At 39.9% G+C, this 19,023-nt stretch overlaps 1 protein-coding gene and 1 pseudogene across 2 annotated transcripts in view; one reads left to right on the top strand and one right to left on the bottom strand.

Moving 5' to 3' along the window:
* The window catches only part of CPM (carboxypeptidase M), an 84,024-nt gene extending 65,422 nt beyond the window's left edge, over window positions 1–18,602 (top strand). Inside the window, exons 7-9 of the mRNA XM_035256988.3 lie at window positions 6,191–6,343; window positions 13,537–13,685; window positions 15,906–18,602. Of these exons, the coding sequence (XP_035112879.1) occupies window positions 6,191–6,343; window positions 13,537–13,685; window positions 15,906–16,160 (557 nt within the window). The 3' untranslated portion in view covers window positions 16,161–18,602. The remainder of the gene's footprint in view (window positions 1–6,190; window positions 6,344–13,536; window positions 13,686–15,905) is intronic.
* Window positions 768–3,890, bottom strand: LOC103795314 (melanoma inhibitory activity protein 2-like; annotated as a pseudogene). The gene is made up of 2 exons (XR_013522340.1): window positions 2,040–3,890; window positions 768–924 (listed from the first exon to the last, which is right to left on the bottom strand). The product of XR_013522340.1 is annotated as a melanoma inhibitory activity protein 2-like (transcript).
* Window positions 18,603–19,023: the final 421 nt, after the last annotated feature.

The raw sequence follows: 19,023 nt of genomic DNA, 5'->3' as shown, positions 1-19,023 counted from the left end.
TTCATATATTCCTACCAAGTTTATTCTGAAATTACATATTAATTTATATTTTCTTTGGTATTTTTATTTTTTCATTTACTTGCCCTTCTTACCTCTCATTTTTTCAATGAATTTTTAGAGCAGTTTGAGGTTTGCATAAAAATTGAACAGAAAGTATAGAGTTCCCATATACCCTTTTCCTGCCCCACCCACATACACAGTTTCCCATATTATTAACATCTGGCATTAGTGTGGCATATCTGTTACAATTGATGAGCCAATGCTGATTACATTCTTATTAACTGAACTCATAGTTTGTATTAGGTTCACATTACATATGCTATGAGGTTTTCTTTATAGAAAAACTAGCTGATTTTATTATTATCAATGCCAAACAAGTCTTTAAATCAACTAAAATGTATTTAATTAAGCATAAAATTTATCTACAACCACAGTAAATACAGTTCTTGGCATAAAGATACAGATGTTAGAATTTAGAGCTTCCCCACCTACAAGATTCAATATATAAAACTCCCACTATTATTTATATAATAGTGGACTAATCAACTTAAAATCATTATACTATCTAGAATAAAATAAAATGGAAATAATTTACTCATAAGATTCATATTTAAATCACCTTTATTCACAAAATACTATCTGAGATTTATAATTCTATTCACCTACAAAAGGTATAAGTAAAAATTATACAGTAACAGCAGTTACTGTAAATTGAAAATGAGATCAGTCAAAATTATTTTTGAAGAAAGCAAAAATCTTGTCAGGTTTCTTCCTGTGGTTCTGGATGTTCAGTAGCAGGCTCATTTGAAGGTGGAATCAACCCTGAAGGAACTCACTTCTACTTTTAAAATGTCGAAGTGGGAGTTTAAATCCAGGTTTTGGGGGAAGGTAGAGGAAAACCCCTTGGTGAATATACATTTCTCACTGTTCAAAGAGATTGGTAAAAGACAGTTTATAACTTTGAGAACCTGTACTATGCCTTAATAAATCACTAAGTTTATAACTTCCATTGTCTATTCTTTACTTGAAAATTGACACCAGAATAATTACTTGATCTAAGAAATTAACTTTTACAACATTGAGAAAAATGTACTTCTTCAAATATAGATGATTAAAGGAAATGTCATTAATTTTTAATGTAATTTTTCTTCTATCTTAATACCTGTTTTTTAAAAAAGATAAAGTATTTTAAAATATATATAACTTGCTGTAAAAATATTTTTTCTTTCATTATCAAAGTTCTTCTCCAAAAACATTTTCTTGTAATATAATTTTCACCAAACTTAAAGTTCACATCAGTGATTCCCAATTCTGATTTGATATTACACTAAAACATTTCCAGTTATATCAAAAACCACCTTAAAATTCCCCCAAACAAAATTCATTTTAATTCACTTTAAACTTTAAAAAAAAGGAGAAACAGGGAAGGAATGACTAGATGAGACATTCATAGGCAAAGCCTAGTATTTGGTAACCACATATTTATCCTGCAGAACCCTGTAGTTCAAAATGGTAAAGTATGAATAGAAAAGCAATATATTATTCCCTTTTCTTATGTGAAGCTTTAAAAGAATTCAATAAATTCAACAATTAGGTCAAACATAATAAATACATTTTAAGTTTTAAAAACATAGGACTACATCAGAACTGCTTATGAAAAAGACTTTATAAAATACCTTAGCCAGTAATTTTAATGCTAGAATATAAATTTTAATTATTTTAACCATGGCCAGAATAACCAGTTGCTACCAATAAGATACAGATAATTTTAGTTTTATAAGACCTGCAAAAAGTCAATTATTTTTTGACTACCAAAATACAGAAATAATTCTATAGTATTAAGATGAATCCATTTGAAACCTCATTACAGTTCACTTATGGCTAGCTGCCTTCCCACTTTGGAAAAGTAATGGTACACTCACAGAATGCTAGGAAATTTTTCCTCCACTGTGTTACTACATGAACAGATAGTAAAATTAATATCTCTGATTAATAAAACATATATTTAGCTTAAAAAAAATTTTTTAAAACAAGCATACTTGCAGATGGAGCATGTGGTAGACCTGGGAAATCCCTTGGTGGAAAATCATCTCCAGAAGCTCCCTTTTCCCACAGAGGTGACCGAGGCCCAGTGTCAGAAGGACCCCTGTGATAATCGGTTAATGTATCAGAGCTTGATTCTCCTCCTTCGTTGGTAATCTGATAGTCCAGATGATTCCCTGGACCCTTGAACCTCTTCCTCCTCTCCTTGGAAGCAAAGGGGAGAGTCTGAGTGGACCCTCCAATGAAGTTGGAGGAGACAGAAAAGCTCTCATTTCAGATGAAGGCTGAGCCATATGGGAAAAGCTCTCTGCCAAGTGATATATTTGGAACATCCAATGCATATGGATCTTTTTCTAAAAGTTCTCATTTAAACTATTTCAGTTAATTTTTGTCTGTTGTGAGCCTTTTTTTTCCTTAAATCATTGAGACTTCTTTCAGCAGTTCGAGCTGCGAACCAACTATCCTGTGCTTTGTTCTCATAGGAAATAGTGCGCCCTTGATAATAATGCATTGTTCTCTCCAATTCTTCTTGAAGATCTTTGGCTCGCTTTCTGTAGGTCTCCAGCTTTGCAGTGGCATGGCCGATCCTTTTGTCTACTTTAGAAAGTTTCTCTTCTGCCTTTACCTGGTAATGTTCCTCTGTTGTTAATTTCCTGTAGAGTTTCATTTCATTTTCTTGATATAGTTCAGTCATTACTTTAAGTTTCTGTTGAAGTTTCTGATTCTCACTTCAAAACATGTGTTTTCTGACTGCAAAGATGCTTGTTCAGTCTCAAGATTTTTAATACATTCTGTAAGCTCTTCCTTCATTTTATCAACTTCAGATGACTGAATATACATTTGATTTATTTCTCCTTCTAAGCTTTTTAAAGAAGCATTGAACTTAGCAGCATGAATCGGTTTCTTCAAAGTTCCTTTTGGAGGATGATCTAAGTAAGCACCATTTTCCAATTCACTGTTCATTTCTAACTCCAAGTTATCACCATCCATTCTGTCTTCCAAGCATAGCCGCCCAATCTTTCATCTTTAGCAGGCGTTCAGTCAGTCTTGATGTGATTGTCTTTATCACTGAGAACTTGTTCTGTGTGTACTTTGGAGTCTTCCAATATTATTTTCTGTTTATTAAGTTCACTCCCTTGTTCTTCCCATAATTCAGCTTCTTGCAAAAGTTGTTTCTGGCTTTCCTGAAGTTGAGAATTTTCATCCAAAGCATCTTTTATTGCTGTCTTCAGTGGTTCTTCAGTCATTAGATATAAAGTCTTGAAGGTCATTTTGGCTTCAGCAACTTGTGATTCAAGGGATTTTGACTCATATTCTAGAGACTGTATCCTTTTTGAAATATCCACCATCAGTTCATTTTGTTCAGACTGTTTCAATTTCTCTTCTTTTAACTCTTTTACTAGATGGAGTATTTCATCCTCAAGTTCTGCATTGGACCTGCTCAGCTTTTCACAGGTTGCCTCCAAACTTTGTGCTTCTGTTGCCTCCTTCTCAAAGCTGGGATCCTGTAAAGATGACTCGACTTCATAGCCTTCATGCTGTTTTTCAATAACACTAAATTTTTCTAGTAGTTTACATTTTTTCAATTAGTCTAGAATACATTTCAGCAAGCTTTTTCTCTCTTCCCACATAAAGCTGATTCCTAACATATCTAAAACCTCTCCAGAAAAAAATAGGGAACAGCAAAAAATCCAAAAAGAGCTGCCCATGTCACCCCTTCCCATGGAAAACCGTAAGAATTAGAATGTGCCCCCATACTTTGATGCAGTGCTGCCATAACCCTGCATAGCACCTCAAGTAAGAACCAGCCTCAAGTAAGGCTGAGGGGTAGCCCGGGGCCCCTCCATAGTGCCAAGGCTGCTCTCCGGGTTGCCACAGTAACCTGGGCCTGCGGGGGCCACAAGAAAGGGCAGAGATCACACAGCCTTCTGTCTGGAACCTGAATCCACAGGTGGCAACTGGAGCGGACCACTGCAGAGCTGGCTGCAGGGAGAGCTGGGGGAGGCAGGGGGAGCTGGGGGATGTTGGAGGAGCTGGGGCACATGGATACCCACAGCCTCACAGGTCCATGCTGCCTTTTTCTTTTTTCTTTTTACTTTATTTTTAGAGATAGCATCTTGTCATGTTGTCCAGGCTGGCCCTGAACTCCTAGTCTCCAGTGATCCTCCCCTCTTGGCCTCCCAAAGTGCTGAGATTACAGGCATGAGCCACAGTACCTGGCCTAAATTTTTTTCTACTTCAATACATCCAAAATATACTGATGAAACTGAGAATACATATTTTCTTGGGGAGGTTTCAAGTGTAACAAATTAAAATTTGTTCAGAAACTACTTTCTTAATAGTTACTGTATTTCATCAAATCCAAGATACTGTTTATTATAAAACCCGGTGTACTACCAAGAAAATATTTTCAGTTAAAGACATGATGTTTTTAGCCATAAAACTTTTTAAGACACATCCCAATTCAGAGATATTAAAATATAAAAAATATTGCATCTTAGGCCAGGAGCAGCAGCTCATGCGTGTAATCCTAGCACTTTGGGAGGCCAAGGTGTATAGATTGCCTGAGCTCAGGAGTTTGAGACCACTCTGGGCAACATGGTGAAACCTCGTCTCTACCAAAATAAAAAAAGTTAGACAGGTGTGGTGGTACACACTGTAGCCCCAGCTACTCGGGAGGCTGAGGTACGAGAATTGCTTGAACCCAGGAGGCAGAGGTTACAGTAAGCTGAAATTGTGCCACTGTGCTCCAGCCTGTTCCACACAGCAAAACTCCATCTCAAAGATAATAATAGTAATAATGTTGCATCTTAGTCTGCGGTGAAATGAAAGCCAGGGACAGTGGCTCATGCCTATAGTTCCAGCACTTTGGGAGGCCAAGGCAGAAGGATCACTTAAAGCCTGGAGTTTGAGACCAGCCTGGGCAACATAGTGAGACTCTATCTCCATACACAAATTTTTTTTAAGTACCAGTCTCAGCAACATGGCAAACCCCAGCTCTACCAAAAAATATGACAGTTAGCCAGGTTGGTGGTGTACATCTGTAGTCCCAATTACTTGGGAGGCTCAGGCAGTAAGATCACATGAACTCAGGAGGTCGAGGTTGCAGTGATCTGTGTTTGTGCCACTGCACTCCGGCCAGGGCAACAGAGCAAGACACTGTCTCAAAACAAAAAAAATTAGCTGGGTGTGGTGGTGCACATCTGTATTCTCAGCTACTTAAGAGGCTGAGGTAGGAGGATCACTTCAGCCCAGAAGTTTGAAACTACAATGAGCTGTGATTGCACCACTGCATTCCAGCCTTGGTGATGCAGCGAGACCATGTCTCTATTTAAAAAAAAAAAAAGAAAGAAAGTATGAAATGATTATAACCTTTTGAAAATAGGGTACCAGAGGAGACAACTGGAAAGTCAGCAAGAGCAGGGACAGCCTAGAGGCTGGGCCTTCCACCTCTGAGAGGCGGCTTAACATTCTGTCTTCAATCTGCAGGAGCTCTCTGGCATATTGGGGAAGCCCACAGGGGCTGGCAGAAGGTGGCCTGCACTCCAGTGTCTGTCATTCACTGGCCAACACCCCTCGGGAGTTTTCTTAACATCTGTGATCATGTTTCCTCATCTGTAAAGAAGGGGTAGATCCTTAACGAGCTGCTACAAAGCACTTCATACAGTATCTAGCAATAGTGAACACAGTAAATGTTGGCCATGATTCTTCCATTTTAGTGTGCTTTGCTTTATGTAGTAAGTGTATTTATCAATGATTTGTAGAAATATTTTTAAAGGAATCTTGTTCCAGCTTATATCCATTTAAAAGGTAATTTAAGAAAGAAATGTAATTTGAAGAATCCTTTTTGTAATGTAGGCTTTCAAAAAATAATAACAAAAAGAACCCTTCCTTCACCCCTCACTTAGTTTTGATGTACAGGTGCACTTCAGTCAGCTCTGATCCAGTTACCCAGATGGGAATATTTAGGATTGTCTGGTCATGCCTGGCTAATAAAATGTCAAGCCCTGATTTTACGGGCTAATATGTCAAATTCATGTTGTCCTGTTTACAGGGAGCCGTCTGATTCACTTGTTCCCAAAGCACGTGATGTTTGGCTGCACTTCAATTTTAGACACTAACAAAAATTCAATATGCTTGTGTTTAGGTGGAATGCAAGATTACAACTACATCTGGGGCCAGTGTTTTGAAATCACGTTGGAGCTGTCATGCTGTAAATACCCTCGTGAGGAGAAGCTGCCATCCTTTTGGAATAATAACAAAGCCTCATTAATTGAATATATGAAACAGGTGCACCTAGGTTTGTACAGTTTTCTTATTAATTCTCTGTTAATACAAAATACAGCATCTGGCAAGACCTCTGGGTTGAGTCAATGCAAGCCTTTATTTATGCTCTGTAGTTACAGCCTCATTTCAGTGCCAGATCTGATGGTTAAGAATTCTGTCTGCGTGAAAATCTGCAGTGTGTGTGAAAGGCAGTGCCTACTCATTCATAGAAAACAAAGCATGAGGCATGTTCTTTTAATATGAGGGTATAAAAATCCAGAGTACCAGATGGACATGGTGGCTCACACCTGTAATCCCAGCACTTTGGGAGGCCAAGGCAGGTGGATCACCTGAGGTCAGGAGTTTGAGACCAGCCTGGCCAACAAGGGAAAACCTTGTCTCTACTTGAAATCTACAGATAGAAAAATTAGCTGGGCGTGGTTGCTTGCACCTGTAGTCCTAGCTACTTGGGAGGCTGAGGCAGGACAATTACTTGAACCCGGGATGCGGAGGTGGCAGTGAGCCAAAATGGTGCCACCGCACTCCAGCCTGGGTGACAGAATGAGACTCTGTCTCAAAAACAAACAAACCAAAATCCAGAGTCCCCCTAATTTTACATGTTAAATGTTCTAGAAATCTAGCAAAAGATCAGGAAAGCAGGATGCTACTCTGTTACATGATTTCCCATTTAGAAAAACACTGTGTTTGCTTCTTACTCGCCACACAGTACCAAGGACTCTGAGAACACTGGACATACCACCTTGCATTTTTTCCAGAACTGGGGTGGTGAGCTAGCTCCATTGCCTTCAACTTCTCTCACCTGTGAACTCTGCCAGATGTCCTGGTGATAGGAATCTTGCCAGCCTGTTTGCTGAAGGCTGGCTGGACCTTATCACAGATGGACATACTAAGTGTGTCAAAGAATGGTAGCTCTGAAATGTGCAGCAACTCACCAGGTGGACTTCTAAAACAGATTGGCAGGCCCCAACCCAGAGTTTCTGATTGAATGGGCCCTGAATTATTACCATCTTCCCACATGATGCTGATGCTGCTGGTTCAGGGACTATAGTTGGAAAGCCATTGCACTAGAGAAACACACTACTTGAGATGATGATGGAATCTTGTACAGTTCAAGTTTATTACTCAGGTGGTCTCTGTTTGGGCAAGGTGTGGACGGCTCTTCTTTATTTACAGAGTTAAAATTATCTGCTTCCATTCAGAATGGCTTGGGGAGAGAAACATGTCAGAAACTGGCATAATCGCTATAATATCACAGAGACGGGGGGCAGCAGTGTTTGTGTGTTGAAAAGGGTTGCTGCATGGGCCTACTGTGTAATTGCATAATTCCTGGACTGTTCTGCATGATTCACACCAAAGCTTTCCTTCTGCTATGAAGAAGATGGAGAAGGATGAGGGAGGGTAGCACAGGGCCAGAGGGCTGAGTGCAATTAGTACCCTCCCTTGGCCACACAACCCTAAAAGGGATGCCTCTACCCTCTTTCATGCCTGTATTCCCAGCCTCCATTCCATGACCTGAAGAGAAGTACACAAAGATTACTGGTAAACTCTCAGGGCTGCTTAACTGGCTGAGTCACTCATGGACTAGGTTGACTCCCAATGATAGGGGATGTTATGAAATCTGTTCTTTCTCACCACATCTCTTCAGATTATAAACTTATTATTGGGACTTTCACCTTCCTTATTATGTCATCAACCTTTGTCTTGGGTTCTTTCTTGCTTAGTATTCTGGTATTTCTTTCTCCATTAGATTTTCCTTATGAGGCATGTCATGTATTAATCTAAGCTATTATATTTCTACCTATCTTGATCCTTTAGTTTATTAATCTGACTATTACTATTATTATTATTGTCATTGTCATTATTTTAGGGACAGGGTCTCCCTCTGTAACTCAGGCTGGAGTACAGTGGCACAATCATCGCTCACTGTAACCTTAAACTCCTGGGCTCAAGTGATCTTTCTGCCTCATCCTCCCAAGTAAGTAGGACTACGGGTGAACACCACCATGTCTAGCTAATTAAAAAAAAACAAATTAGTGTAGAGACAGAATCTTGCTATGCTGTCCAGGTGAGCCTCAAACTCCTGGTCTCAAGCGATTCTTCTGCCTCAGCCTCAAAGTGCTGGGATCTCAGGTGTGAGCCACCATGACTGGCTCTGCCTATTCTTTTCTGAAATTCATTCTTCACTAGAATCAACATGGTCATGGACATGCATATGCTCTATGTAACTACACTGCTATTTTCAGAACCTCAATCTAGCTGTACAGATTATTCACCAAGAACTGAATGAAGGTGGGCTTTGAAGTATCATGTTGATATAATATTGCCAGGGAAGGAGCTTTGTGAACTGATAACATACAAATTGCAGTATACCTGTAGTTACTATTTTAATACTTTTGAAGGTTTACCAGTCCACCATTAGCACTAGGTTTGTTTGTTCATTTCTGAGATGGAGTCTGGCTCTGTCACGGAGGCCAGAGTGCAATGGTGCGATGATCTCGGCTCACTGCAACCTCCGTCTCCTGGGTTCATGTGATTCTCAGCCTCCCAAATAGCTGGGATTACAGGTACCCACCATCATGCCTGGCTAATTTTTGTATTTTTGTACTGACAGGGTTTCACCATGTTGGCCAGGCCGGTCTTGAACTCCTAACCTCAGGTGATCCACCCGCCTCCGCCTCCCGAAGTACTGGGATTACAGGCATTAGCATGAGGCCCAGCCCATTTGCACTAGGTTTTATAAATAATGTTTATCTGCCTGTTTCTGTAATCAGATGGAAACAACTCACTCAAAAAATATATATTGCCACATCAACCCTGTCCCCTTGTGATTTAAGACATATGCATAACATGGTTTAACAATGAAACCATATTTTCAAACACCAATACAGTGTGTTATTATTATTACATAATAGAAAGGTTCTGTCACTACTAGTGCCCAATAAGAAGCTAATGAATGTTTTTGTTTGTGAAGGATAAGAGCAAACACTTTTATTGGCATTACTCTGGTTTAGGGATATTATTGATATTTGTCAAGCTGCATTGCATTTGCTGGTTCCATGTTACCAATCGCTAGGATGCTTCTGAGTTTCTGAGGTTTTGACCCATCTGGAACATTCTGACCAACTTTGTCTGGCAAGGAAAGGTCTTCTGCTTTAGTGGAAGGGCATCGCCAAGAGGGCCGAGGCTTGGGTAAAGCAGTTGTGTCATCTGGCGATGTTTGAAATCATGAGCAAGCACTTGTCTGAATCTCAGTTTAGTCAATAGAAAGTCAAGAGTAATAGCATCAGCCTTGCCTCCCACCAGCCTGTTCTAAGGCTTCAGTGGTGCTTTTCTTTCCGTTAGAATTCACTGCAGACCTCAAGTGAAACTCGGGCCCCTTGGTGCCATGTTGTCCTGCTTAGAGGATGATTTACTAGGTTTGAATTGAGATGAGGATGTCACAGACATTAAGACCAAGGTAGCAAAGGAGGGCAAGTCTGAATTCTAGGGGCCTAGATTGTCTTGCTTGTCCCTGTCTCTGAGGAGAAGCAAAAATGAGCAAGACATGGTGTTACCTGCCACTGCCCTGTCTCTCCCCTGGACTCCTCAAAGCAGATCTGAACCCAGAGAGCCAGGGAATGGCTCACAGCATCCAGAAACCTAAGCAACCTGGGCCTAAAGGAATCTGGTATGTGCCGAGTTCCAGAAGCCTGGGACACACATGTGGATCTGTCACCACATCCAACATAGGATGCAACTGTGACCATGCAGTGGGGACATGGGCACAAACAAGCAGTCTCCTAAGTACTGTCCCAGTTCCAACTCTCAGTCATGGCCAACAGATGCGGAATTCCAGTTCTTGCCCAGCCAAGAAAGACTTTGATTCATGAAGCTCTAATACATATTCCGAGGGGAAAAGAGCTTTACATTTCTCCCATGTATCTCCCCATCTGGCCACAGAATTTTATTTCTTTTCATTTGTGTAGCATATGAGCACTTTATACATTTTTATTTTGTGTTTGTTTTTATATATAGTTAATAGTGTTGGCTCTCTCTGCATCTCTTGAGGTCTACCAGTCTTTTTTTCAGTGTTTCAACTTCAGCATATAGAAATAAATCACATTTTTTAGTAAAACAGTTACTTCCCTCTTAGGTGAAAGGTTTGGTGGTATGTAGACAAAATATTGTAAAGACATATACAACTAAAGCACCCTTTCATTTGAATAGGAGTTTTTCTGTGAATACAAATTCCATACATAAGCATGGTCTGTGTTTGCCCAGTGACAGTGATATTCACATACCCCAGGCTTCCACAGCTGGAATGACTATCTTTAGGTTTAGGTAAGAGTCATACGAAAGTGAGTCTTTGGCCCTATAATCCCAGAACTTTGGGAGGCCAAAGTGGGCAGATCACTTGGTATCAGGAGTTCGAGAACAGCCTCGCCAACATGGTAAAACCTATCTCTACTAAAAATGCAAAATTAGCTGGGTGTGGTGGCGGGCACCTGTAATCCCAGTTACCTAGGGGGCTGAGGCAGGAAAATCACTTGTATCCGGGAGGTGAAAGTTGTGGTGAGCAGAGATGGTGTCACTACACTGCAGGCTGTGGGCCAGAGGGAGACTTCAATTCAGGAAAAAAAAAAAAAAAAAAAAAAAAGGATGATGAATAAGGGTCAAACTGTAATACGAAGACTTGTTCGGACATTTCTTCAAATGCAAATTGTTCCTCCTCTTTCTATCTTTGAGGGTAGGCAGATCTCAGGTTAACTGGAGCCTCAGTTCAGAGGCAGCACACGCTGACCCATACGCGTTGTTTCAGTACCTAATGCCATCTAAAACCACTGTCACGTGCGGCCATCCAAAACCGCTACCATGTGAGGCTGTCCAAAACCACTGTCAATAAAATCAAGTCTGGTCTATTAAAGTGTAACTGCTTCTAGCCAAGAAGAAATTTGCTGCCTTTTTTCAAAGGGTACCATGACTTTTTTTGGTGTCTTCTGCCTACTACTCATCACTAGTATCCTGAATTCCATTTCATCATCATCCTCAATGTTAAAGGATGGTATAATGTCAGTTTCAATGATACTTCTGCTTTGCTTTTTATGCACTTCATTTACTTTGATTTGGTGGGTTTTGAGGAAGTCAATGAAAAATACAGAGATGCCAACAGACACACCACCCTCTAGCACAAGCTACGTTGCTGAAATGCATGGATTTTCTAAGTGGCGGGAACACAGTCAGCTAGCTCAGAGCCCTGGAGAAGGAAATAATTTGCATAGCTTCTTCCCTCACATATTGCTGCTTTACAGAACAGAGTTGAATTGAGATTCCAGTAACTCATCTAATATATGTTTTCCTCCCCACCCCACCCCCATAGTTTTTCTTATCCAAATAAGAGGAAAGAAAGCTGGGCCCAGTGGTTCATACCTATAATCCTAGCACTTTTGGAGGCCAAAGTGGATCACATGAGCTTAGGAGTTCAAGACTAGCCTGTGCAACAAAGTGAAACCCCACCTCTGCAAAAAAAATACAAGCCTGGGCAACATGGCAAAACCCCATCTCTACAAAAATTAAATAAATAAAGTAAAACAATGTCACTGAAACCCAAGGAATAAATCCATAATCTGGTTACCAAATTATGACCAATTTATGATTGGGTACTACCTAAAGATCAAAAGGATATATATTAAGCAGTAGGAACAAATATAATGGAAATGTTTTTTAAAAAAGAGAGGCCAGGCTGGACACAGTGGCTCACACCTGTAATGCCAGCACTTTGGAAGTCCGAGGCAAGCAGATCACCTCAGGTCCAGAGTTTGAGACCAGCCTGACCATCAAGGAGAAACCCCATCTCTACTAAAAATATGAAATTAGCCCGGCATGGTGGCGCATGACTATAATCCTAGCTACTTGGAAGGCTGAGGCAGGAAAATCCCTTGAACCTGGGAGGCAGGGTTGTGGTGAGCCAAGATTGTGCCATTGCACTCCAGCCTGGGTAACAAGTGCAAAACTGTCTCAAAACAAAACAAAACAGGCCAAAGAGAACCACGTGACATGAAAATAAAAGTTTACATAGTTGTATAGAGAAAGGGAGAAGGAAATGTGGCATTTTCCTCCTCTGGTAGCAAAAAATAAAGAGTCAGGAATTAAATAGGAAAGAGAGTATAATAAAAGGCAACCTAGGTCAGATAGAAGTTTGTTTAACAAAATAAACATTGTTTTGTTAAATGCCAAAATTTTTATTTTTCATTTTAACCATTTCTTGGGAAGCTATTATGTGTGCCTCATGTTTTTCTGCCCTAATAAATAATCATTGAGTATAACTGTTTGGGGATCATTCAAGCTCATCTTATCATTGTAGACTCTTCATTCTCATTTATGTCATTGGGGGCTTAGGTGGCTTCACCTTAAGGTAATATGATTTGGCCCTGGAGTAAACAAACTAGATGTGAAATATAGGATCTAAAATAAGAAAGGTCTTAAAAATTAATGGCCTTTTAAAAATTGTACTCCTGAAATTTTGAGAGGGGCTCTGGAGACTATCATGTATTGACAGTGAGGCTGGGCCACTTCGTTGGCAGTGTGAGCTTGTGAAGGTAATTTTAATAAGCCAGAGCCTTCGTTTTTTTCATCTGTAAAATCATGATAATAATTGACAGCACAGAGTTGATATGAGAATTTAATGAGAAAATACACATGTAGCAGTGAATACAGAACCTGGAATATACTAAGTGCTCAATAAATATTGGCTGCTATTACTGGTCAGTCAATTCCATGCTTCCAGTCTTGGGATTATAATTTTGCTTCTCATGTAGTTTGACCCCAAGACAAAACTACTGAGTCCCTTGCATAGGTAAATATCTTGTTATAATGTAATACATTGACAATGTTTTTATTTAGGATTTTATGGAATCCACCAATGATTGTTGTACAGTTTGGCAACTGAGTAAACAACTTGGAAGTGACAGGAGTAGATCTTAGGTTGTCATCTGTGTTCTCTCACTTTGATAGTATGTGCTAATATAAATGGACTATTCCATTAGTAATTTTTACTGTATTTTAAGTTACATCAAAAATAAGTTTTCTTTCCCTCTCTAACAGTTAATATTAACTCAGAACATTGAGTTAGCAAATAAATATTGCATATAATTGTTCTTAAATATTTACAAGAATTTTTATATACCATAAAATATGTTATTTACATTTAATTTTATTTTTATCTTGCAGGTGTAAAGGGTCAAGTTTTTGATCAGAATGGAAATCCATTACCCCATGTAATTGTGGAAGTCCAAGACAGAAAACATATCTGCCCCTACAGAACCAACAAATATGGAGAGTATTACCTCCTTCTCTTGCCTGGGTCCTATATAATAAATGTATGTATGTAAGGCTAGTTATTGTTACTAAAATATTGTAGAACTCATAATACTTACCCGGAAGAAATTGAAAAATAAATCTAAGAAGTTCAAAAGTAGATCCATCAGGACAGAAAGAAAGGACAGTGTCAGACTTGCAATTGGCAGGGAGTAGAAAGGATGGAAATTACAGAGAAAAAAAATTCCTATTTTTTTCTGATGGCAATTATTTTTTTAAATAGAAGCCAAATCCTATTTCTTGTGATACCTTTTATGATTAAAATGTAACCTCATTTATAATTAGAATAAGCGATGTAGCAAAGGTAGTTTACACCTTCCTCGAAGAACATATAACACTCATTCCATGGAATATACTTTCTACTATAAAAAATGAATTGGGAAATGTTCCTTAGAATTTATTTTATAATTGAAATCTGATCCATAAATTTTATCACTATATTCAGCAAATGATAGACTTATTTTGCAGCCCTTTTTCAATTGATGCTAGTAAAATTTCAGTTTTTGATTCTATAAAATAGATATTTCTGAGTTATTTTATCCTAAGACAGGGAGGTCTGGACTAATTTGAGCCTGAGAAGATTTATGTGAAAGAACTAAATGAATAAGTATTGATTTAATTGGCCAGATTTTGCCTCTTTCTCTTTGATGTGACTTTCTCTGAGAAATTCAAGATTCTTCTACTTTGCTTAGCGGATCTCATGCCAACCATAGCAGTCATTCTATGTAGAGCTAATCCTGGGAGAAGGTAGTCATCTCTTCTGTAGTGAAAACTGAATGGGTATTTTATTATTTCATCTTGAGGACATCATGAAAAACAAGGTTTTTAGTTGATAAAACTTAGAATTCAGAGCCTCCCTGCTCCATGGGTTCTCCCCAAGGTGCCTAGAAGTGGGGCCTATCAACTGCAAACCTTTTAGGAATATCCACTCCTACATAGAAAATGGACAGAGCTTGAAAATCTCAACTCACTGTGGTGAATTTTTCTCTAGAGGGCCCTTTATTTTCCTCCTATTTACTGTGATATCTCTATCTATTTTGAAAAATGGTTTTCCTTATAGTGAGTCTAATTACTTGAATGCAATCTCATAAATAAGCCACACCTTTAGAATAACGTTGTGAATTGTTCATTTCACATTAGTTAGACTAACACAGTACACATTGACCATAGATATTATTTCCAGGATAAGATTTGAAGGTAAGACTCTGGACGCTGAAATGAATGTGTAAAATATATACCAATGAGTGGTTATGTAAATGTCATTCTCCATTTTTTCCCTTCTCCACCACATATAATAAAAGCATTTCTCAGTAGACATTGCCTGTAGTTAGTTTAGCATTTCTCTTATTTGACCTGATCATTTTCTCCACTTAAAAAGAAAAAAAAAATCTAACTGAAGATTCAGGCTCATATGAACAAAACCAGATAAAATCAAAGCTTTTAAAGGAGGCTGGATGTGGTAGCTCACACCTGTAATCCCAGCACTTCGGGAGGCCAAAGCGGGTGAATCATTTGAGGTCAGTAGTTCAAGACCAGTGTGACCAATGTTGTGAAACCCTGTCTCTACTAAAAATACAAAAAATTACCTGAGCATGGTGATGCATGCCTATAATCCCAAAAACTTGGGAGGCTGAGGTAGGAGAATGGCTTGAATCTGGGAGGCGGAGGTTGCAGTGAGCTAAGGTTGTGCCACCATACTCCAGTGTGGGTGACAGAGTGAGACTTCATCTCAAAAAAAGAAAGAAAGAAAGAAAAGCATTTAAATGAAGCAATAGACTTGTAGGTCAACTGAAAAGAAATGAATAAGTTGAGAAAATAATTCCAATGATTCTACTTGTAAATAATCCTGATATCTAAGGAGGATGTTAAATATACACAGGAAAAAGGAAAACAGTTAACTCTTTACCTTTGTGCCCCATGAAAAGGATGGTGGCAGAATCATCTGCTGCTTCCTTCTCTTCACTTACGTCCCCAGGTAAGGTACCTGTATGTCCTTATTTTATTTTGTAACTCTTGGCAACAGCATCCACAATGCTGGTCTCTGTCAACAGGCATTGGGTAACTCAGCCTGCAGGAGCAAATCTGTTGCTGGCCCAGAGTCTGGCAGATTGTGACATGCATTGCACAAAGGCTACATTTTAGTGGTGGAGATCAGTGTTTTCAGTTTGGGCACCACCAAACATCTTCAGTCACTCATATAATTGTCTCTTGTTTCTTCTCAGGTTACAGTCCCTGGACATGAGCCATACCTTACAAAGGTAATTATTCCAGAGAAATCCCAGAACTTCAGTGCTCTTAAAAAGGATATTCTGCTTCCATTTCGAGGGAAATTGGATTCTATCCCAGCGTCAAATCCTTCATGCCCAATGATTCCTCTATACAGAAATTTGCCAAGCCACTCAGCTGCAACAAAGCCTAGTTTGTTCTTATTTTTAGTGACTCTTTTGCACATATTCTTCAAACAAAGTAAAATGTGAAACTCAAGTCACATCACCACCTGGAATCAGGGATTACTCACTCCAGGTTACTGCAACCCTAACTCACTCTAGTGGGACCTTGACTCGAGAAACTCCACAATCTTCCTGAAGAAAAGTGGATGTTTCCAAATTCTGCAATAAGCAATATGTGGTGATAATGAGAAGAATGATTCAGTCTTGATGATGAATGGAAGACACTTACCTAGCACGTACTTCTCATTTGCTCTCAAATTAATCTTGAAGTTGTCTTAAAATTTGTAAGAAGTTAAAACTTGAGAAGCAAAAAAATGCCTTCCAAAGGAAGATAATTTTGTATCCAGAGAACCGGATGAATATAAGCAATAAAGATGAACATTTATTGATCTTCTACATACAAGACCTCACCATGAGGCCAGACTTGGTGGCTCATGCCTTGTAATCCCAGCACTTTGGGAGGCTGAGGTGGGTGGCTCACCCACCAGCCTCAGGAATTCAAAACCAGCCTGGCCAACATGGTGAAACTCCGTCTCTACTAAAAATTAGCAGAGCTGGGTAGCAGGTGCCTGTAATCCTAGCCACTCGGTAGGCTGAGGCAGGAGAATCGCGTGGACCTGGGAGGCAGGGGTTGCAGTAAGCTGAAATTGCATTACTGCACTCCAGCCTGGGCAACAGATTGAGACTCTGTCTCAAAAAAAAAAGACCTCACCGCGAGTGCTATATGTATGTGAAGAGACAGTAAGTGCCTTATATTTTTAGTTCTCAGAGAAGGGAGAAATTATAGGACTGAGAATTGTTTTGCAAATGTTCTAGGAGATGTCAGAGAAAATATGCAAGCATATCTGAGTGACCCAAGAAAATACAAGCCCAAAGGGAAAAGATTGTGTCTCTGTAGAGCATCAAAGCACACAAGTCAATTAAGTAAAGCCCCTCTCCCTCCAGAGCCACGTGTCCCTAGATTTTGGCACCTGGCGCCACAGTCGTCTATTAGGCTGATGACTCCAAGGGTATAACTCTAGCCTCTTGCCTGAGCTTCGGACTCACACCCACTGCCCACTGGACACATGCACCTGGATGTGACTGACAGACACCTCAAACCTATCATGTGGAGATACTCATCCTGTTCCCCCTAGAGCTGCTCTTCCTGCTGCATTGTCTCTCTCAGTTACTGGGACCACCAAGCTAGGAGCCTTGGAGTCATCCCTGATACTTTCTCCTCCTCGTTAATCCCATGTATTCATCAAGTAACTAAAGATTGGTGTTGGCTGGGCATGATGGGTCATGCCTGTAATCCCAGCACTTTGGGAGGCCAAGGCGGGCAGATCACTTGAGGTCAGGAGCTCGAGACCAGCCTGGACAACATGGTTAAACCCCATCTCTACTAAAAAAGAAAAAAAAAAATTAGCCAGGTGTGGTGGCACGTGCCTTTAATCCCAGCTACTGGGGAGGCTGAGGCAGGATAATTGTTTGAACCCAGGAGGCAGAGGTTGCAGTGAGCCAAGATGGCACCATTGCACTCCAGCCTGGGAGGAGAAGCGAGACTCGGTCTCAAAACCAAAAAAAAGATTCGTGTTAATGATAATTATTGATGGATTCTGCTCTTCTTGGTTGTCAGCACCGCAAAGCTGAGACCCGGTACTTCACCTGCACTGCTGCAACAGCTTTTTTGGTCCCTTGCTCCTTTCAGTCCCTCCTCCACACAGCACTTTTTTTGGTCCCTTCTCCTCTTCAGTCCATCCTCCACACAGCACTGGGGAAGGGGAGCCACTTGAAACAAAAGTCCACAACTGCTTGTAGTTCATAAACACAGAGCTGCTTGTGTCCCTGTATCTGGAATGCCATTCTACCCACCACATTTTTCCTTTCCCACTCCTCTTAAAACTCAGTTCAGGTAGCAGCTCCATTAGGAAGCCTTGGCTGACCATAATCCCATTCAATTCCATTTCACCCCTTCCCTGGCAGTCTGGGGTTGGGGACCCTTCCTCTTAGCTCCCCAAAATAAACTGTGTATCTCTACTATTGGGTTTACAACATTGTATTATAATCTTCTACTTCCATGGGTGCCTTCTCTAGTAGAATGTGAGCTCTTTGAGGCCAAGGTCTACTAAATTTGTTGGAACAATTCATTTTTATATCCTCAAAGCCTAGCACATAATGGGTACTGAATGAATGAATGAACAAACAAGGGGTTCCAGGAGCCTGTTACTCCCAGTCCTTCCCAGAAACAGCCTAGGGCTTTGTCATTTTATGAAGCTAGGTCTTATGCTTAGGCAATCTCCAGCTCACTTGGAACACTGACAGAAGAGTGTTTTCATGTCTGTAATCAAGAAAATAATTCCAGATACATTCCTTTTACTGGACCTTGAATTGATTCTTATATTGGTAGTAAAGGTATTTTGTTACCTGTTAACAGCACTGCAAACTACCTTTTTTTTTATCAGATTAAATTTTACCATTAGGACTCAATTTGCTTCTCAAATTCTCCATGAGAGTTACTCTATCTTAAACCATTACCTGTAAGAATTAAAGGGTAAAGCACTAACCAGAAAGGAAAGAAAACAATTTTCTCCTCTTCCTATCTTCCTTTCTTTCTTCCTCCTTTCCCTCTCCTCCTCTACTTCCCCTCCCCTCCCCCTCCCCTTCCTCTTTTCTTTCTCTTTTTTTACTTAATCCCCAGTGTGATAGTAATATAGGCCGATTTCTAGAAGTGCGGTGTATTACTCACGGAAAATGAGTTGCCTTGGTTCTTACTTTCAATTGAAAGTTCTACAGGATCTAGAAATGAAACCATAATGGCATGGAGAGTGATGAGAACCACAGAGGAATGAAGAGCTCCTGGAGCATTTAGGCCATTTCTATGCCAAGCTTATTCTACATCCACAAAATC

The sequence above is a fragment of the Callithrix jacchus genome, chromosome 9 (genome assembly GCF_049354715.1).
Source record: "Callithrix jacchus isolate 240 chromosome 9, calJac240_pri, whole genome shotgun sequence".
NCBI classification, from domain to species: Eukaryota; Metazoa; Chordata; class Mammalia; order Primates; family Cebidae; genus Callithrix; species Callithrix jacchus.
Note: the sequence above shows the minus strand (reverse complement) of the source record. Positions and strands in the feature narration are given on the sequence as shown.